The 22,203-nt window shown below is 43.2% G+C and overlaps 1 protein-coding gene across 2 annotated transcripts; it reads right to left on the bottom strand.

Moving 5' to 3' along the window:
- Positions 1-2,464: 2,464 nt before the first annotated feature.
- cpeb2 (cytoplasmic polyadenylation element binding protein 2) lies at positions 2,465-19,759 on the bottom strand. Of its 2 annotated transcripts, XM_080474067.1 has the most exons (11): positions 19,148-19,759; positions 17,728-17,997; positions 13,653-13,743; positions 11,661-11,711; positions 10,554-10,577; positions 8,798-8,971; positions 8,612-8,701; positions 7,656-7,774; positions 7,444-7,558; positions 7,041-7,222; positions 2,465-4,089 (listed from the first exon to the last, which is right to left on the bottom strand). In XM_080474067.1, exons 1-11 carry the CDS (start codon positions 19,643-19,645, stop codon positions 3,862-3,864), a joined length of 1,842 nt encoding a protein of 613 aa, XP_080330193.1. In that variant the 5' UTR covers positions 19,646-19,759; the 3' UTR covers positions 2,465-3,861. The 2 variants fall into 2 exon arrangements, with proteins under 2 accessions (XP_080330193.1, XP_080330192.1); XM_080474066.1 differs by lacking the exon at positions 11,661-11,711 and having other exon boundaries at positions 19,148-19,736.
- Positions 19,760-22,203: the final 2,444 nt, after the last annotated feature.

The following is a 22,203-nucleotide window of genomic DNA, read 5'->3' as shown; positions in this document are numbered from 1 at the left end:
AATTGATAGTGGCTCTAGTGAACATTTACATGTATTAAATGTACATATGTTTCTGTATTGCCCCAAACCTCTGCACAGTAATTTAGATATGGTAACACCAGTAAACAGTATAAAATGATCTGTGCTCCAGAATGTGTTTTACTTTATTGAGTACTAATAAAGTAATGAAGAAAAACAAATTCAAAGGAATTGTGTCCAAACAGAATGAGTCTTTATTCAGGAAGTGAAAGAAAAAAAAAAAGAGATCGTAATCAACACCCCATTTAAATACAAAACCAACAAAAATAAAAAAAACCATGAAAATCATTTTGCATATCAAAGAACCATTCAGTAATAATTACAATCCAAACACCTCATATACCACTTTTGTGAATCTATACACAAACTCTGATTTAGAAATTAGTCACTTTAACAATAAAATTACAAATATTTAGCTTTAAAAATAATGAAACTCAAAATATTATATTAGCAATTAGCATCTTAAAATTATATATAGTGTATTTCCACATAAAAATACAAAATAATACCAAGAACATTTAAATATTAAAAATTATTCCAAAGAATTCTGCTACTATTAAATGAAATAAAAAGGTGGGATAAAACAAGATGAAATGAAATAGAAATATGCATGAAAAAGTCTCCTTTTGTTAGCAAAAACACTATCCAAAATAACTACAATCATTTACATCAGTACAAAGATATCTGGATTTAAAAATACTTGCAATGAAAAAAAGGGGTTTATTTTTTTCTCCTGACAGTAAAAAATGACACTGTGGATCAGAAATCTGCAAAATATGCAATGAAAAAAATAAATCTGCATTAAAAAGGTTTACACTGTATTTCTTACTATTATACAAACATTAGAAACAGTATTGCACATCACAACACAGATTCGAGGTTAGTCAGCCTTTCAAAATGTGTTATATTCAAGTTTCAGAGTATCTACGAGGACAGGCAGCCGGGGCCTCGATGCAACGGGGAGAATCTCAAGTGTCTTCCCAGAATATAGTAAAACCTTCATGTTTTCTTCCTTCAAATAAAATGTGTCGTGTGTGTATGAAAATAAGAATCGACTGTATATCAAAAACTTAGATGTTGTTAACTGATGACATGATTCTTTGTCTGTGAACACAGGTTTGAGACAGAATGGGGAGTAGGGGAAATAAATTGTTATATTAGTCCTATTTCAATAGAAAAATACAATCAAAATCAAATAGTTTGTTTTGTCTACAAAAATAGTGAAATAATAAATATAATTTTTACAAAAACAAGGACACACACAGAACAAAGAAACAGTGTTGAACATAGAAAATAGAACCTCACAAAAAACAGCACGAGTCAAGTGTTACAGGTGACGATATCCAAACATCATCGGACACCACGAGAACCAAAGCCACATGAGGGGAGGAGGAGGAGGAGGAAGAGGAAGAGGAGGAGGAGGAGGAGGAAGAGGAGGAGGAGGAGGAGGAGGACGGGGACAGGATTGTTGGTTAGCTTTTGCTAGATAGAAAAATGTCAGGATTCTTGCTCTACTCACACGTCAAAACGTCTTAAATAAGCAACTGTGAAAAAATAAGAAGTTTAACAAATCATCTGTGGCGTTATAAATAGGTGGGGGCTTCAGAGGGTCCACATCTGCACAAAACCACATATGGTGGGGGAGCGAGTAAAAAGGGAAATGGACGAGCATATAGAAAACTAGTGCATAATATATCTTTTAAAAAAGATATTGGGGGGGGGCCAGAGACAAGTTAAGTAGTTAGAATACAAGCAAATCATGTGATAACAGCTGTCAGTAAAACAAACAAACAAACAAACAAACAAACAAACAAACAAACAAACAAACAAACAAACAAACAAACAAACAAACAAACAAACAAACAAACAAACGGAAAATAACCTACAACGTTGAGTCTCAGCTTCATTAAGGGGTAAGTAACAGTACACACTTAATGCCTGAACACTGAGCACGGAGCACACAGCAAGGCATGAAACACTGAAACCACGACCACACCAGAGCAACACACTTGTACAGTACTGAGCGGACGGCAGGGACGCCGTCCTCACAAAAGATTGTCCCTAAAGTTGTGTATTTAAAGAGTCTTTCAAGGGTCGAGGTGGAACTCAAAGAAACAACAAAAAGCAAAGAAGAGAGGAGAGTTTGAAGAGAGGAGAAGACACACACATGTTTTTGTCTTCAGAGCCTGTTTCCTTACAAAATGAGCAGTTCAGTGAAGTGGAGAAGCACTAAAGATGCTTATTAACGTGACCCAGTTCATTCCTCCAAAGTGACAGTCTTTTGTCCTGCATGCAGTCCACTAGGGCGGCGCTACAGCATATTAAAACCTTTGGATGGACAGGAAAGGAAGGGGGGGGCGAAGGCAGAGTCATTGTGATGGTGAGTTCTCCTCCACGTAGTTTGTGGGTTTCAAAACTAGAGCCTCAGTCTACACTAACAGTCACACGGCACATGGACCACACACACACACACACACACACACACACACACACACACACACACACACACACACACACACACACCACACTAACCACTGGACACCATTCTGTTTCTCACCTGGATTTTTTTGTTTTTCATTTAAACCGCCATAAAAGAGTCACGGTGTCACATAAAGGTGGTGTCCACTAAGTCTACAGAAGAACCAATAACTCATTTTTGTATTGTCAATATGTAAACGGATCAAACAACGGAGAAACATCAACGCATGCAAGTTTAAATACATCTTCTTCTTTTTTTTTTCAACTTTTTTTTTTTAGAGCTTCATCGGGTTATTTTTCTTCCCTCTTCGGCATCTGTAATTGACAATCATGCTTCTTATTTAGAGAATTTTTTCACCTTGTTTTTGATTAGGATTCAGTGGTATGTTTTTTTAAGCTTTTTCTTTCCTCGGGTTGTTTTGTTCCTCACATCTGCCCTGCATGCTATTCGTATAGCTCAGCCTACATGCTCTCTAATTCTTTCTATGGCAATGGCGGCCATAAGTGGTTGAGTGCATACTGCATTTCCTCCTACATGATTCAGGTTTATAAATGGTATTAAATATAATACCTACACATTTAATATATATATGTATATATGTATGCATTTGTATATAAACAAACACATACATAGCAGCAAAGCTTCTAAAATAGCTTGTTTGAGTATATATGTTGAATATACTAAGCACAAACTCTACAGGTCAGTACGAGCACAAAAATAACATCTTTTTGTGTTTCTTAGATAAATTATTTACGGAGATATTCTCTGGCGACGTCAGTAAAACAACCATTGGTATCCGCGGCAGAAATTGTGTCAATTGTAAGCCCCCTATCTTGTTTAGCAGACTTTGGTTAATGACGTGGGGTCGGAGTCGCCATGAGGAGAATCAAGTTGTTTTTAGTTTGTTTTCGTTCCCAGTGTGCACTGAACGCGTCGTGGGGGGGGTGGCTAGCAGCAGACAGACAGACAGGCGAGCTGCCCCCATGCAAAACATTCCTGTATCTACTTTAAATCTCACATACAAAAATAAAAATAATAAAAAAAAGCTACAAAAATCAATCTCTTCTTCTTCTTCTTCTTTTTTAAATCTCCTCTTAGAAAAGATGAAAGTACCACAAAAGAGTTGTAGTTGTCAGAGCCTGAGATGTGAGGGGGGGTTTTGGTGAAAAACTGAGGCTTGTGGTGTTTGGCTGCTACAAAAGATATATAGATATATATAGTATATACTGTATAGTATTACATACTTGATTATACTGATAGCTTAGGAGAGCAGGAGAGTCAGAGCGAAGCTCCTTTTCCTGTCAGTTTCATTTCCCTTCCCTCGGCCTGCCTCACCGGTGCTGTGGGCGCGGCAGAGCGCCTCTTTAATTCCAACGGAAATGAATCTGGCGCGGCCGGTCGGCGCCTTCTTTCACCAGCGGCTTGTGAAACTCACGCCCGGCGCGGGAGTGGATGTTGGCCCAGCAGAACTCGCAGTAGTACTGAAGACAGGTGACGTTGGCGCAGAAAAAGGGAGCAAACTTGCCGCCGCAGCGTGCGCCCTGGCACTCGTCACACAGCTGGTCATCCAAGACGTAAGGCTTCACCTCCACCTGTGAGACACACCGACCGGGGACACATCAGTACGTTTCGTCTCTCAGTCCTTCAGCCAACCTCTGTCAGGCTTCTCAGTCCGTACAATGATCTTACTAGTCACTCATCAGTTCATTCACATCACCGTGGCGTCCGGCGGTGCGACTGGTACTTCTCAGAAGTGCTTGTACGTGATGACGACTGGTGCACTTGCTACAACTTTCACTGTGGAGAGTGTAGTTGTCCAGAGGAGCTCATGCCAGACAGGAAGTCACCAGGAGTCAGACGCACCGAGGCTCAGTGTGATCAGACATTTCAGTGAAGTGTGGGAGGGAAGCGCCACATTTGAATAAACACTGTTCAACCTCTAAAAGAGAAAACCTTTTTCAAGGTGCTGTGTTTATCCTAATATGAGACGCATTGGATGATACGACAACTGCCCGTTTTAACAAGGCCCACTTTTAGGAAAAGGCTGTTCCAAGCAAATCTTCTGAAATAACTTTTTTCATAAAGACACTAAAATCTCATTAATGAAACAATAACTTGTGACATTTTACAAACTGTTAAATATACATAGAACAGATGTTTCATGTTTACATACAGTTTTATATACATATATATCGTTTATAGTATAGATTGCTCCCATGCTCCAGTTCTGATGTTCCTCCTCGCTGCCATCTAAAGACATGAGGCACTGTAAAGAAGTCAACCTTTTTTTTTTCTTTCTTTTTCGAACACAAATCTAGCACCTGCAGCTGATTTGCCTTCGCCCTGCTATGAATCACAAAGTGGCTCTAAAAACAATAGAGCTGGCCCAAAGGAAATTGTTGGCTGTTCTAGGTTTTTCTGTCAGTTTCCATTGAAAGAGTTGATATTGTCACACAAACAAAACAAAACAAATCACTTTTTTCATGTGTGGTTATCATTCACATACTCTAAAAAGCACGCAATTGTAGGAGCATCATGGGGTGTATCAAACGACCGGAGCAGCATGTGCAGCGTCTCTGGGCGCAGCACCGTGACTACAGAGCAGCACAATACTGAGTGGAAAATTATTAAGGCAGAAAGTTTCACTTTAAATAGTTACCTAACGTCTGTGAAAGTCACTAGTTTTACTTTGTAAAGCTGAATTTAACGACCACAGAAGTAATTCTGCAGCAAAACAGCAGGTTGCCATGTTGGCTGACCAGGAGCCACCAAAGTACTCAAGCTGGAGGAAATACTGCAGGTAAAATATTAATTTCTCCTCTTTCTCTCTTTCCCTGGCTCTCTTCTATACTGAATGTGTGTGTGCGTGCGTGCGTGCGTGCGTGTGTGTGCGTGTGTGTGCGTGTGTGTGTGTGTGTGTGTGTGTGTGCGTGCGTGCGTGTGTGTGCGTGCGTGCGTGTGTGTGCGTGTGTGTGCGTGTGTGTGTGCGTGTGTGTGTGTGTGTGGATATTACAGTATATTATTGCCACTTTGTTCATGCAATAAGTTCATAACTTTGTTTGTAGAAATACTAAAATTCCGAAAGTGGTGATCTGCACTCTAACAAAACCCAGACTTATGTTAGATGTTAATTAATTAATTAATCAATTAACTAATTAATTAGTTAATTAATTAATGTTTTTTTTTATTATTTTGCTGATCTTAGAGAGAAACAGTTTCCCCAAAAGCCAAAAGGACGTTACAAAAAAGTCTTTGATTTTAAATATAGTCTCTGTGTGTTGAGTCGACATGAATACTGTGGGTTTCCGTGAATTTTTCCCTCGATTACAAGCTTCAGTCTTCAGTAGAAAAACAATGTGATTAATCACAATTAAATACAGAAATTGTGCAATGAATTAGTGAATTTTTTTTTATCGATTGACAGCACTAATATATATATATATATATATATATATATATATATATATACCTCCAAAACCCATGCAGTCCGAGTCAAAGTACGGTCTAAATGAGGAGTATATAATTCAAGCCTGGTTCGTGGGTGACAGTTGAACTCTCTCATTCTAAAGACGACTCAGTTTCACAGCTTGTAAAAATATCAAAGTGCCACAACTGATTGTCACTGAAGAGTTTCTTTTCCTGAGGAAGCCTAAGCTCTTAGTATATCTGGAACAGTCAGCCCTTTGTGAATACTAGACTGGACTTCAACCGTTGTTAGTTTACATATTGTATTCTCAGCTAAAAGGGGCTTCACCACATCACTGAGTTAAACTCCTGACACATCGGCTTTGTGTCTGGCTATGCTAATGAAGTGTGTTCTGTCATCATGTCAAGCAAACGCTCGCTGGGTTTGTGTTTGAACCAAACATGTAAATTACCAAGAATCCTCTGAGTGATTTCAAATAAATGATTTGACTGTGAGTTAAATCCTCTGCAGTCCTTGGGGCTTGACTGCCCCAGAAACTACAATTCAAAAGCAAAGTGTCTCACCTTCAACTAAGGCTTTAAACATTGAAGAGGGTCCGATAACAGAAAAAGGCCTCGTCTGTCTGGAAGATGGATTAGTAAATACAACGGAGGCTGGAGCTCTGCATAACAACAACTAATAACAAAACAAGCTGCTGAAGCTGACAGAAATTCTGTGGAGTAATTGACTGACTCACTGCTGCCACCTAGTGCCTAAAAGCAATATTACTTAGACGCACCTTAAATGTCTCTTTCTGTATAGTTTATACAAAAACAAACATCAAACAAAAAAAGTTCTTTTTCAAGGATGGTCAAATGTTTGATGGCTCCAGAAAAATCTGTTTTTACTTTTAGACGCTTATTTATACAGAATCTGTGTGAATGTTAATGGAGGATGGCACCTTAATGCAGCACAGACAAGAAGGTAAACTAATTCAATCAGTCCTCATGAGGTTTTACACTGCAGTGCAATGAATTATTGGTTTTCTGTAGCGCTCCTACATTGAAAAGCTGTATGAGACATTCCTCTGACGACCGGCATCATAAACAGTTTCTGAAAAGCCGTTAAAGCCCGTACCCGCTTGTCAATGTCACCATGCTGCAGCTGGACGAATCTGGCGCTGATGGCGGCGATATAACTCTGCTGATTGGAGAATGCGACTCGTCCGGCCCCCTTGGGATACTTGAGCTCTGGATCTGTGTCAATTCCTGCGTAGCACACTCCACCATAGAGACGGTCCATAATCATGGCCAGCTCAACTAATCAAGAGGATGAAAAGCAGGAAGGATAAAAATGAGTCAGTGAAACAATTAGGAAAAGCTGTGGGAAGCGGCGAGGGTGTTATATAACAGGAAGCGAGCCCAACTGTGGCTGAGGATGTGATTTACACTTTTACTTTTCACGTCACCCCCTTTAAACGTACAGCTGGCAATGCATTCCTCTTTATCGCTCTGCCAAAAAATGACTTGAGTGTACTTACTGGCTCTCAGGGGACGAGGGACTCCTCCCACAAAGATGGTTTTGCGGGGATCGAGCGGCTGAGATCCATCCATCACGAAATCACTGTCACTCAGGTTCCAGGGTCGGATTTGCACCTGGGGACAAAACCAAGAATAACAAAAAACTGTTATATCATAGAAAATGTCAGTGACGGCAGCGTTTTCTCTGACTGTGAGCTGCTTCGGTGCTCACCGGTTTGTCTTTGATGGTGGGGCTGGAGACACACAGGTAGAGCTTCCCGTCCTCCTCCATGCAGGCTTCAATCAGAGCCTGCACCGAGCTCTCCTCCTGAAACAACAGGAAGGCGTACCCTGCGAAGCACCAGCAGAAATAACACCATCAGCCATGTTGTCCTTCTCAACCAAACCACCCTAAACATCTCACACTACACTGAGCTGGTTTGAATCCTATATGACTGATAGGTTAACTCAGTTTCCCCGAGCTACACCGTAATAAATAATAGATCACCATCAGTCAATCAAAAACACTCACAACACAAGTCCAGCCACAGCTTCACTCTAAACATTGACGGATACTTTTCCACATTTGCTTCCACTTCTCCTCTCATCAGAACTCGTGATTTCTTATTTTACCAAATCATCTCAGAATCAGCAGAACAGCCTTTCTTCCATCTGAAGACCATTGCTCTCCTTCGCCCATGTCTTTCTTTCACAGGTGCAGAGACCCTCCCGCATGCTTACGACACTCTATTGATCATATGTCTACGATTCACCATTAAACACTCGATAAGCTCCAGTCTATTCGGACCAGTGCTGCTCGATTTGTCATCAACTCTCACATTCATGACTGAATCACTGCTGTCCTCCACAGATTTCACATGCTTCGCCCCCCACCACAGAATCCACTTTAAAATCCTCGTCATAACAAAGTTTTAAACAACACCACCCGACCTGCTTGAACTACCTGTGACAACTCGTCACCGTCCACCTCCAGAAATCATCAAACCTCCTTGTTCCACACGGCCTTCGCCCCCGACAGCCTCTTCCTCTATTTCTTACTACACAGTGAGTCTTTGAGTCCAGTGAAAAGTTTAATGTAAGAGTCACGTTAACATCATAGTGGCATCGACAGCGTCATACTTTCTGTAAATCCATGTTGAGAGAGAGTCTTGTTGCTTTGGTGAATACCTTTAGGAGGGAAGTAGGATTTGCTCTCGGCTTTGTGTGGCCAGTCCACCACCAGGTGACCAAAGCGACGGAAGCTCGAGGTTATTTCATCTGAGGGAAGTTACAGAAGATAATAAGGGAGAGGTTAATGAAAGATACAAGCTGGCAGAACAATGCAATTATGTAAGGGTTTTCACATGTCCTGACCTTCGTCTATGTCAGGAGGAAGACCGCCGACAAACACCTTGCGAGAGAAGCGCTCAATTCGCTCGCCGTTTTGGTGGGGGTAACAATTGGGGGAGCCGAGGACTCCGGGGACGCCCTGGTTGCTGTGGCCATCGTCCAGGAGATTGTCGTCAATAGGGAAAAGGGAGGAGCGGCCTAGGGGAGCACAAAGAAGTAAGAGGTAAGGCTGCAGCACACAGCAAGCGTCTTGGTAAACAGACACAAGCACAGATAGCCACAAACATGAGTGCAGCACCAGAGGGACTACTTTCTATCTCTGCTGGGGCAAGAACACGCTCAGAGGAGAAGCTGCTGATAAAAGAATGTCTCTGCTTTTTATCGCTGAGCGACTGTGAGACAAAGCACCAGGTTAAAGTGAGGATTATGTTGATTTTAGTTAGTGCAGATCAGAGACCAGGACATGTGATCGTGTGTGCTCCACCCTGAGCAGTGCTGCAGGTGAAGCAGGTGTGGGAAGCCAGGCTGAGAGACATGATAACTCAGGCGCATGGAGCCCCAAAGGATGATTACATCAATTAAAGACACTCGTAAATAAACTGTATGACAAAGACATATTTTTTCTTTTGCCTTTTTCACAATGTCCTGGTGTTAAGTTCAGACCTGTTGATGTTTAGGTTCTATTTCTGTGTACAATATTTACTCATAACAACAACCAGGAGTTAGTTGTTAAGTGAAACCTTATATTGTGTAATGTAATGAACCTTTGGTCTGTATTGGATTGGATTGAATTGTTAGTTTTTACTTTTTATTTCACAATGAATGAAATAAAGTTCAACTTTTCATTTCCTGTCTGGAGTGTTGGAGGGATTTATAAATGCATGAAACCTAAGAAAACTAGGGTAATTTGTTGTGTGCGATGTGATCAACAGGAGGCTGCCCTGTGTGCGGCTCTGCTATACTCCCAGAGAGAAGGAACAGACAGAAGAGCCCACAAAATACTAAGGAGAGGACAGAAAAGGCAAAGCTTTTTAGGTTATATTACTGACTGTGGACAGCCATATTAAAGCCTGTTGAGTAACCTCTAAGAAGCACACCTGGATTTGTGCCGTTGGTTATAAATAGGTATTATTTTGTTGAATCCCAACTTAGAGACATACTGTGGACATATGAAATTTACAAGGCAATGCTGAGTGAACCGCAGTTATCATGTAAGTATCTCGGGGCTCTTTTGTTGTAAATCCAAAATATGGAATCTTGTTATACTAACAGAGAATAACTGACTTAAACCGACTAAAACTGCTCAATGTGCAATTTAGAGAAACACGCCGACAGGACATAATGTGAGATAAAACATGAAATCTTTTTAAATACATTTTGTAGCAATAAGTGCAGATTAATGAAATATCACAGAAATAAAGTCTTTATCCAAGCAAACATTCCTAAAGATAAAATAATTAGTAAACTTTGAGGTTCCATGGAGCAGAAGCACAACAACTGTATTTTAGATAAACATGAGCAAAGCTCAAACGAGTGGCATTATTCATGTACAGAAACTATACAATCATTAAGTTAGTTAGTTTAGTTTAGTAATAGCCAATTATAATTCAAGAGGGAAAAAAAATGTCAATGTGTATGTGCACTGTTTTATGTTCTCATATCTAATAACAGGAAAGTCACTGGAGAAATAAGGGCTCAGTTTGCTTTCTGTTCAGGGAATGAAACATGCCACAACAGAATACGGCCACAGGACGGACACATTGCAAAAAGCTGAATTTACCTCGACGCCTCCCATAGCTCCTCGCTGCATGTAGAAAAGTACAACAGTTCAAGTTTCAGCGATGCAGAAGTGTTTCAGAAACACACAGTGTAAATATCTCATAACCTGTATCCAGCTACATATCAGCTCAGTTCTTTTTAAATCATCTAAAATGAGACAATTTCATTAGTTAAAATCCTCCTGAGACCCAAAACAAGATTCATCGTCTTTATCTATCTTTATAATCTCTGATTTACTGTCACCACATCCTTATCTGAATGAATACAAAATAAACCCCAGATTTCTGGTTGTTTTAAGTGTTTGCCATGTAAGCTGGAACAAATTACACAGCTCTGATGTCTGTACATGAAAACGCTTCTCCAGCGTCTAGTTTTTTTTTGCCATAAAAGGTTTCAGAGCCGTTCAGAAAACTGGAAAAATAAACTCGTCAAGGCCTGACTGCACGTCTTACATCACTGCAGAGCCCCAGACGGCCTTTGTCAGGGATGACAAAAGACATCACACACTGCAGGATGCACGGCCCCACAGTCATGAGCCAAAATTAAAAAGAGGACAATAACAAATCTGAACGCTGAGACTCAGGAGGAAATACCATACACAAAATAAAATGAAATGCGTCGTTCTTTCTTTGCTTCTGTTTTTCTTGAGGAAAGTGTCTTGGTAGGCTCAGCTAACAGGAGAAAACCTCCTCAGGTCAGTCGGAGCGTTGTGCCGAAGAGCTATGACCATGTGGGGGGGGGGGGGGGGGGGGGGCACCAGGTTCTGCTGGTTCACAGTCTTCTTGTGACTTTGCACAACAATGGTATAGCTACTGTCATTGTGTGACATCCCTTTGACCCCCGGTAGTGACATGGGTGAACCAGCTGAGCCATGAGGGATAATCACAACATCTTAACACAAACTACAACCATGTTCATAGTGATGCCTCATTTCTTTCTAATTCTGATGACAGACATATGGATGAGTTAGTAATATGCAATATAGGCCAGGTATTCTCCTCTCTAACCCAGATCTGTGAGTCTGCTGAGTGTGTCTGATTAGGAAACAGAGGAGGGACAGCGTCACCAGAGCTGCAGACACAAGAAGACGAGGCTCAGAGATAATTACCATTGAGCATGAGCAGACCGTCAGCTCCGGGGTTAGGGCATCCCACACGGCCTGACAACATGAGAACACACACACACACACACACACACACACACACACACACACACACACACACACACACACACACACACACACACACACACACACACACACACACACACACACAGGAGATGAGACAGATGGAGAGGACAGGGTGAGGCCAATGCATGCACATGGGAATAAACATACAAATCACACACACACACACACACAAAGCTACAATGGCTGCCTGTCAGTGTTACCACCAGCCTGTCACATGTCTACGGCGAGCACTACAATATTCCCTGTGTAAGGTTTCACCTCAGTGAAGTACTTTTTGGCATATTCATATTTGTCTTTTGAAAGGAAACGTTAAGCCACAGCAAAATGTTTTCGGAGTAACCTCACCTGAATCTACAGTTGGTTTCCTGTGGTTATGAGTCAAACTATCTGTGAGTCATACAGTTTGTTCATTATAGATAAAATCACTATATTATTTATTCATGAATTCTAAATGAGTCAGTGTCAGTTGTAGTTTCTAGTGTCACAAAAGTGTAATTTATGTAATTTATCTTATCCATATTCAACTATTTTGCCCTAATAGACAAATGTGAAAACCTTTCCAGTTAACTTTTAATGAGGTTGTGGCCCCATGAAAGAAATGACCCGGACATTTGTCAAGAATCACCATTCATGCTATACAGCCTTGTTTGGTCCGACCACCATAGTTAGACATGTTCACACTGAAGACACTATCTGTAGAAGTGAAGTCTAAAATATGATTGGAATATACAGTTCCTAACAAGGACTTTCATTGTGAAAAATCCACCATGAGGAATTTAGCAGACAAAATACAGAATTTCATCATTTCTGATGTAACTTGAGGGACCTGGAAAAATGTTTGTGTTCAAGCATTTGAGTTTAACAGACTGCTTCACAAAATACACAAACAACCAAAATACATTAGCATATTAAAACATAACTCTTTATCTGCAGGATTAATGTGCAACTTTATGTACTCTTGTATTTTGGATCTGTTGGCCCGGATCCAGTGTTGTGTTATGTTATAAATGGCAGAGCAGACCAATGCAAACCCTACTTCCCTCTCCTCTCCTCTCTTAGCTGTCATACGCAGAGTGTGAAAGTGTGATCACATCTAAAATTAGTCTTCCCACCCCCACCCCCACCCCCTCTGTCTTTGCCGTGCACACTGGCCCATGTCCTCTCCATCTGCTCAGGCAGGAAAAACAAGAAACTCACCCGAGGAAAGGAGGGCACAGGTTGAATAATGACTTCAGAAGACTGCAAATGAGCAAAGCTGGCTAAGAACCTCCGTGCTGAGAACCTCCGTGCTGAGACACTCGCAAACCGACCGCACCGTTTTATATTTGATGTCTTGTGACGTTCCCTCCCTGTGGAAGTTTCAAGTGAAAGCATATCTGGGTGTAAATGAGCGACAAGCAGCCCTCTGTAGCAGAGGAGGTTGACAACGGTGCAGTTATTTGACACTAGTCCTCTGATGTGCAGCAGCTGAGCATGGGGGGCACCACAGTGTCACACTGCAGGACATTCTCTGCTCGCTGCTGCCAGGCCCTGAGCAATTATTCAAGAGAATGTCAGGACGCTCATACTGTATATCCATCCACATGTCTGATCCATGATAAATCATCTGTGAACAATGGAGAGGTCACTGGACAGCAAAACCACCCAGTTAGTGTCTCACCTGTCCCTCACTGCTCACTCAGATCTGTGCTCTGTGCAGGTTAAGTAGCTCCAGGATCAGAGCTGGAAGGTCAGCAAATGTGCAGCTGGTGGCACAAGTATTAAGCTCTCAGCGGGGAGGAAATAAGCTGGTGTGTGGAAAAACAACACAGCTCCGAGAGCGGCGGGCTCAACGGTGGGTTGCCTCCGTGAACACGATCAGCTCATTCTGTCGCCTGCAAGCAAAAGTGGTGAGCGGCGGGGCTTTCTTACCTTTCATTGGGTCCTGCTCAGCTCGCATGATGTCTATCAGAGAGGTCTCCAAGGAGTGCATGTTCAGACTGTCATACATTCTGGTGCGGTCCTGAGAGGCAAGAAGAAGCAGAAAACACAAAGGTTAACATCATCCAGGTGCTGATGAAACCAGCATGCATCACAGCACATGTCAAAATCCTCACGTTTCCAGCACATTGTCATGATTTGGCTTATGAGTAATAAAGCCTCTGAAGTGCGGGTGTTTGGCTTAACATGTAAGCGATTTACGCGTGCCTCATGCCTGGATTAACATTCTTTCCATATTTATTCACTTTAGGAGTCTGAGGGTAAGTTTACGGCCGGCCTATACAACGGATTCCCCTGGATCTTTGGACTGATTCCCGGTTCAGACGAGGGGAGAATGGAAACCAGAAGCAGGAGTGGCATTTAGCCTCAGCGTCTGGGACTGGGGTTATGAGCTCATCAGCAGGCCAGAGAGATAGTTCATGTTAATGACCTACTGTAACAGACTCCCAGGGTAACATTCTGGTGAATAGCATACCACCGACTGCCTCATTTACCTCAGGACACTCAGGGTAATGGCAGGTTCCAGGCTGGTTGATCAGTACTCTCATAACAAACGTCTGGATGCTGCTTTGGTGTTATTTTTACATTTATTACATTTATTCATGATGCAACTGCAAGACTAGCTCAGAAAGCCTCGACAGAAGATCACATATTATGTGTATACAGCTGTAATGTTTGGGTAAGCCTGAAAGTACTCCTTTGCTGTGTACTGCAAACTTCTCTGATAAACATTCAATCTCTAAAGGTCCAACTCAATAAAAGTTAGACAACTTTTATTTAGGTACAAAAGTAGTTATCACTTAACTTATTCTGAAGTATTTAGCTTGAGTTAATAATTACACTGATCAGTCAGAACATTTTGGCCACCGGGCACACTGTTGGTCCCTCTTTTCTGTCAATAGCTGTGGTGTGGACTCGTCCTCTGAACGGGGGCTGAGGTATCTGACACCAAGAGGTCAGCAGGTCTTCTAAGTCCTGGATGTTGTGAGGTGGATCAGACCAAGCCGTCTTCTTTGATTGGTCCGTGGTTTTAGTTCTGATGCTCACGTTCCAAGTGATGCTCAGCAGGGTCATGATAACTGCTCTGCAGCCCGTACACAACCAACTCTCATCCACGCTGGTTGGGACTTTCTGTCAAAGCCATGACCTTATTTTTAGCCCTGTTTTGGTCACGCTTGATAGATACTGAATAAACGCCAGGAACGCCACACAAGAGCTGCATTTTTGCAGATGTTCTGATCTATAGTCATCTAAACGTCCCAACCTGGTCCTCATCAGACTCACTTCAATCCATAATTCTTGGCTTTTTGCTTCTAATACATGAACTATGAGGACCAAATGTTGACTCGCTACCAAATATCGCCCGCCCTCGAGAAGGTGCTTAATCATGTTCTGGCTGAAGACTGCAGCTATGAGGAGTTTCTCATCGTGTTATGAGAAATGTTTTGGGGGGGTCGTTCTAACGACTCATCCTAAAGCTTGGGTTTGAACTTTGGCTGACTGAAAATTCTCGTGTCACCAGGACTGATTGTTGCTCACACTCCCTGCACATTACAAGCCTCAGTGCTAACGCTGAACCACAGACGGGCTCCACAATGAGCCACGCAGCTTAGAAATCAGACCACATGGCTGACAACACCGTGCATTAGAGCTTTAAGGGATGCTCACACATGACAGGTTTGGTTCACCTGGAATGAACTCTGGTTTATAATTCAGTTTCATCTGAACAAGTGTGAATGCTCCCATCAGAACCTCCATATTCACAACTCCTGGATCCAGACCGTGGAACAGGAAAGCCGCTCTGTGATGATTCGATTGGTGACTTGTAAACTGAGAATATCTAAAATACTTAACACAGAATTTGCACTGCCTTTTTCCTGTTGTTTGAAAGCTTAGAAAGCTTTAAAGATCAGACTACTGCCATCCCGTGATGAGCTTCACTTCTCCACTTGGAAATAGGTTTCATTTACATCTTCTGGTTTGTTACAAAAACTAGATTGAAGAAAAGAAGTTAAGCCGGAATAAATCAGAAGCTTTTCTTCAGAATGACTTTCCTCAGTAGAGACTTAATTTCATCACCGTGATATTGGTTGATAGTGAACTCCTTCAAGATGTTCTCTGTAGTGATCTGATTGAATCACCAGGGTTGGGTGGTGAGGGTATGAGTCATCTTCATGACAGGCCTGGTTTTTACAGAGGATTTGTGTTCTTAAAGGACTAAACTTTCCTGACAAAATAAATGAAATGGGAATCATGATGTTGGGTGGATGTTCCTGTGTGTTTTCGGGTGATAATGTGCCTTAAGAACAGAAGCGTGACCAGAGTGACCGGGACCAGCAGTGAGTGATGGACCATAAAGCATAAACCATGACACAGCAGAGATACAGACAGTCACTGACACTGCCAAACATTAAACAGAAAGGAAGGAAGGAAAAGACTTGGAATCTGAAAAATTCTGGGTCTGACACTGTTTATGGAAATTAACAATCCATGCAGTCGGGTCTACTTCCTGGAATAGGAAGCCTTGTACTTCTTGGCACCGCTCATGCTAATAACTGGAGCCTCGTAGCAACAGTCCGACCACTCAGTGACGCCATTATTTAAGGTGAGGTCATCAGTTGAGTCTGACTGAGTCTCGGTCACAGTGCCATTATCTCACAACAGATTGGTGAGTTCAAAAGAAGAAGACGCTCAGCAGCACATGCAGCAATATATCATCCCAGTTCAGAGTTTCATTAATTTCCCTTGGTATTAACTGTAATTACATGTAGAGGGAATTAAATCAGGAACACAAAGCTTGACGATGAAAAATAAATATTATGAATAATCATAAACACTTTTAGAATAAACTGACACTTTTAAATAAAAGAAGTAATGCTGGACTAGGACCTGGGTTTTCTTATTGTGGGGAAGAATTGTTAACTAACTGGCCCAATGTACCACATAAGACTATCTACAAATAAATACACATTTCTAACATAGTTGGAATTCAATAATGTTTTATCTTTTTTAACTTTAAACCAGAAGAAACAAGAATAGTTAGTAATTTGATATATATAACAAAGTTTTTTGTGTTCTGGGGAAATATAATGAAACCCTGACCAACTGTACCATCAACAAGACAATAGAGGCAGAAATCTGAAAAACCAATCTACCCACAGGTACTAATAAAGTACAATAACCCTATGGAGGGACTCATTTCTGTCATGTGAACCAGAATTATCTCTAAAATTCTACATGATGTATAATCATACATAAAATGCTGAAACAGTCTGGCTCAGGGTGGCGTGATATAATCTTAAAGCATGTTTCAGATCATTAATGTAATATTCCCCTCCAGAGGAATAACTATCGCTCACCTGCTTTTGTGTTTAGCCCAGTGGTCTGATTTCATGTCCAACAAAGGACACTTCAGAAAATAAATGAAGAAATGTATACATTTTTGTTATTTTAATTCAAATTGTTTGCGAGAGGAATTCTCCAGAATAGATGAACGAAATCCACATTTTTTCATATTTCTTTCTCTCCTGAACTGTCAGTGTTTCCAATATGCAGCATCCATATAGTTAAAACACACATGTTGAAATAAAGTATAAAATACTTAAATATAAAAGATAATAATGATTACGACCCTGAAAGCAGCTTGTTGCAGCTCACCTGACGGTAGAAGTCTCCTTGATGATTATGCTCCTGTAGATTCTATTTAAAAGTGAAACCATCTCTGTTTTTATTGACCTAAATTCTATTTAATGTGATTGAAATGACCTCTTTTAGCCTTTTAGTTATTTCCCACCTTCAAAAGCACTGATTCTTATAGTGTATACAAAAGGTAAATCCTGTTAACCTCCTACACACACACACACACCCACACACACACACCCACACCCACACCACACACACACACACACACACACACACACACACACACACACACACACACACACACACACACACACACACACACACACACACACACACACACACACACACACACACACACACACACCTGCAGGGGCAACAGGGTGTTGCTGTTGCTGTCTGTACGGAACATGTTCTCCTCCATCCAGGATTTAGGCCCCAGCGATCCTCCCAGGCGTGGGAACTTGGGCGGGGCGATGACGTTGCTGGAGAAGGGTTTCTTCAGGGGCGAGATGTGGCTCACGGATCCAGGAACCCCCATGCCGTTCCCTCTGCGGTGGTCCCGGCCCCAGGACATCCCACCAGAGCCCCAGCCGTTCCCCTGGTGAGCACCCCAGGGAGATGGCTTCAGCATGGGCTGTGCACACATACAAAAGAGAGCATTGCCGGGGTGAGAAGGGACATTTACACCTACTTTTAATACATGCATATATTCATTATATATTCATTTTCATGGAATCTATATCTTTATCCCTTCCTTTTTCATGGTCAGCCACAGCCAGGCTTGATCTGGGACTGTGACGGTGGGTAGATAAGAAGATTTAAGGGTTTAGGACTAATACAGTATCCGGTGCACGACAACACCAACAGTGTAACTTACACACACTCTCTCTCTCTTTCTTTCTGTCTCTCTCCACCTGGACCTTGTGTCCCCTCTAAAGCATTGTACAACGAATCACACTGCGCAAAGTCTTTCTGTCTCAGCCAGCACTGAGGCCAACTTTTATTCTGAAAGAAAAATGTAATGCAAGCGCTTCTCTTAAGAAAAACACTTGCTTTTGACTCTTTATATGAAACGCTTCATATGGTTGTCTTCATGCAAATGTATTTGCATAGGTTTGATAGTCAAAGCAACAGGTTAAAGGTCAGTGAGATGACAACACTGCAGATGTACCAAAGGCACACCCACTTCTAACCACACCAGTGTGCAAATCACATGAGAAACCTGAGGCCACTAACACATAAGTCCTGGTGCTGCATAACTGCAAGGCTCCTTAAGCCTCTGCTGTTGCCGTCCTTCCCTGAGGGACATCCTGCCAGTACTAACGTCACATCGCCCACATAAACAAATGTTTTGCTAAAATCCTTTGTTTTCACAAGATAGGGAAGCGTCCGGTGCCATGTGACTGTGTCCCACTGCCAGTTTTTAGGAGCACACAACAACTAGATTCAGTGCTGCTGGTTGTTCCAGAGTCCCCCCACCCCCGCCCCCCTCCCCCCTCTGCAGCGCATTCTCTATTTATTCATGATGACTAATGAAAACATGAAAAATAAATCATCACACAGGCATGCTCTACATTTCAAGTTGTGGAGTGTCACAAGATGCTTCTTCTCCAGGGACACCCGAGTGTCTGCCTTCACAGACCTGAACTCTTTGTGTACATATTATATGTGGAGTATATCTGTGATGATGGAAGTATTTCTGGTGAGTGTAGATGAACACTGAGTTACAGCCTGCCTCCCACCCAGTGTCACCTTCACCTGGCGGCTGGTGTCCAGCAGCTCACCTGATGCTGGTTGTAGTTGTTCCTCTGCTGCAGGAAGGCGCCCTGCTGCGGATGCATCTGGGGACTGACAGGCGACCTGCGGCTCTGCGCCTGCTGAGGGACGTTTATCTGGGGCGAGAACGGACCGCTAAAGCCCTGCACATTAATCCCGGCGCACGGATTAGCCGATACCGGCGAGAAACTCTGGAAGAAGGCCGGGTTGATGGAGGAGGGGATACCTGGGTAAAAACTGCTGTCGGAGTCTGCGCTGGGCATCTGGTTAATGGCGTTTGGGTGGATGTGGTTGATGGAGTTGGGCGCGGGCGGCGGGGGAGGAGAGGAGCTGGTCTGGACGGACCACGGAGTGCCGAACCCGGGGATGGACGGGGAGGACGAGCCCCCGCTGGCGCTCTGCATGTCCTGGGCGGGGAGGTTCGGAAAGGCGGACAACATGCTGCCGGCACCGCCGCCGCCGCTGCCATTGCCGTTATTGATATGGTGCGCGATGGGGGAGTCCATTTGGATCTGGTTTAGCTGGACGGAAGTGGGCGATGGCGATGGCGACGCAGCATCAGCTTCAGCCTCTTCCACTGGGTCGCGGCGGGGGTCTGCGCCGGGGTCTGGCTAGGGGAAGGGCTGCCTCTGCGGCAGGTGACCCAAATGTCCCGGGGGAGGGGGGCGACCGAGCGGGGCTAAACTCGGAGTGCTGACCGAACTGCTGATGTGTGTTTCGGCCGCGCTGAAGGTCACAGGCAGACCGCGTCGGGAAGAAACGTTTTGGGTCGAAATCGGGGAAAGCGACCTTCCGCTTCAGACGGCCGTGATCCGGTGTGACTGAGCTCAGCTGGCCGTCGTGGAGGTCATCGGCTCGGTCCGGCCGCTCGTCGGGTCCGCTGCGGGCCTGCGCCTCTGCTGACTGGGGGAACTGCGTGCTCGTCACCCCCGCAGGCTCATCCTGCATGTTTCGCGGATGCGCAGCAGCTGACAGGAGCAGCGGGACGCGGCGGCGCTGCTGAAGGGCGAACCGGGGAGCGAAGCAGCGGCAGGACGAGGCGAAGCGTCCGCGCACCGACCTACAAACACCCGCGTCGAGGTTTTTGGCAAAAAGCAAACCTGCGACTGGAAACGTATTTTAAAATAGCGCGTCCAGAGGAGGTGTCCTCGGCAGGAAGGAGCCCGAGAAGCAGGCTGCGGGCTCGGAGAGGAGAGGAGAGGAGAGGAGAGGAGGGGGTCTCGCCTCTGCGGGGAGAGTCGGCTCGTTCTGCTCGTTTTCTGTCTAACCGGGGTTTTATCATCTATCTACAGACCGAACCTATTTCGGCCTCGAGCGCGAGCCTAGCCTGTGCGGTCCATTCCCGTCCGACCGTGCTCCCCCCTCCTCCGGTTACCGGCTGCGCTTCTGCGGCAGAGGATTAAAGATCCCCGACCGAAACCACGTCACGACCGCATCACGCCTCTGTGCGCCCGCCTATTGCCCGAGCTGCAAAGAGGACCGCATTGTTTACGTCACTTTTTCATTATTCATAAAGTGCAGCAGGCCTGCGCCCTCAGCAAACCCTGGGCAGTGACCGAGTGGGGCGGAGAACACTGCAACTGCACATATCTAATAGCTGCTGCCCTGGGCACTGACAGCCAGTGTGACGTCAACACACCTCAACACACCTCAACATATCTCAACACCCCTCAACACAACTGAACACACCTCAACACAACTGAACACACCTCAACACACCTCAACATATCTCAACACACCTCAACACCCCTCTCTGGGTCCACGAAACCCTTGAAGCCAAGTAACACTGTCAAAAATTATCATTATTATTATTATTATTATTATTATTATTATTATTATTATTAAGATGAGGTTTTTGTAAAATAACCCCTAATTCAGACTTTGGCTGTATTGTTTTTATTGACGGCAGCTCTGTACAGTTTCTATATAAATGATCTATATAAACAATCAAAACTATATTATATATATGAAAATACTTTTGCACAAAATTAATCCTACACACACACACACACACACACACACACACACACACACACACACACACACACACACACACACACACACACACGTCAAATGTTAAAATGTACACCTTTTCTCCTTGGTGAATCAGTTAGTAGTGTAGATATCTATTCTTTATTATTGTGGTGTAAAACTCATTTTAAGGCAGAGATCACATGTGGCCCCACTTATCATGCATTTGGAAACCCAACATGCTTTGCTTTGTTTCAATGCCAAGACATGATCCCATTATGAAAACTTTACATTAAATGTAATGTACATCATGAACATTTTAAAGAGCTGTAGAGTAACTTTAGCATTATGCCATCTTTGAAGATGCCTTTTGCGGCAAAATACAGTGAAATGTCAGAAAACATCCTTCAGATGAAACATTTTTCAGTCTTCAGCATGCAGTTATGGAATTCATCCTCACAGATGGTTATTGCTTTGTTTCAATGCATCATCTCTGATGACTTAAGGTCTCAGCCTTGTGTTATGCTCACTTTAGTCACTAAAACAGCGAAACACAGTCAATAAATTAGAAACAACAGTTAGTCTCATTTCAAAAAATATCTTTTCTAATTTTCACGTCTGTAAAGTCCTACTGTCCCCAGTGTGGACACTCTGGCGGGCTGCTGTCGGACCACGGGCCGTATGTTTGACACCTCTGGTTTGAAATAGTTAATATTCTTAATGAATAATTTGCAACACCACACGTGGATCGTCACATACGTGGGTGGTCGGGCCTTTGTAGGACCGACTTTTTCCACAAAAAAGTGCTTTGACAAAAGCATTAACACGTGGTACAGTTTCATTCGGCTTTGTGCCCATCAGCATTCAGTCCGCTGACCATCGTGCTCGTGCGTCGGAGTCAGCGTCACTTTACGCACGGACGCCAGCAGCTAAATATAGTTTTCTATGTCAGTGCGTGTCTGGGGAAATGAATCTTCAACGTCTGGTCTGAAGGCAGAGCTGAGAAGCATCTCCTCTATATGATCTGCCTCGTAAAAACACATCATCATCATCATCATCAGCATCATCAGCAGCAGCATCATCAATCTTCATT

This window comes from Lipophrys pholis, assembly GCF_963383615.2.
Source record: "Lipophrys pholis genome assembly, chromosome: 10".
NCBI lineage: Eukaryota > Metazoa > Chordata > Actinopteri > Blenniiformes > Blenniidae > Lipophrys > Lipophrys pholis.
This window is presented reverse-complemented; position numbering and strand designations above follow the sequence as displayed.

Bases quoted from the DNA above. Each gene is read 5' to 3' on its own strand.
- cpeb2 (XM_080474067.1), bottom strand. From the start codon at position 19,645: ATGGACTCCCCCATCGCGCACCATATCAATAACGGCAATGGCAGCGGC. The intron at 7,559-7,655 runs GTGAGCACCGAA...TTTTGTCCCCAG, and splicing joins CCACCATCAAAGACAAACCG to GTGCAAATCCGACCCTGGAA. The intron at 4,090-7,040 runs GTACGGGCTTTA...TGTGTCTCACAG, and splicing joins ATGGTGACATTGACAAGCGG to GTGGAGGTGAAGCCTTACGT.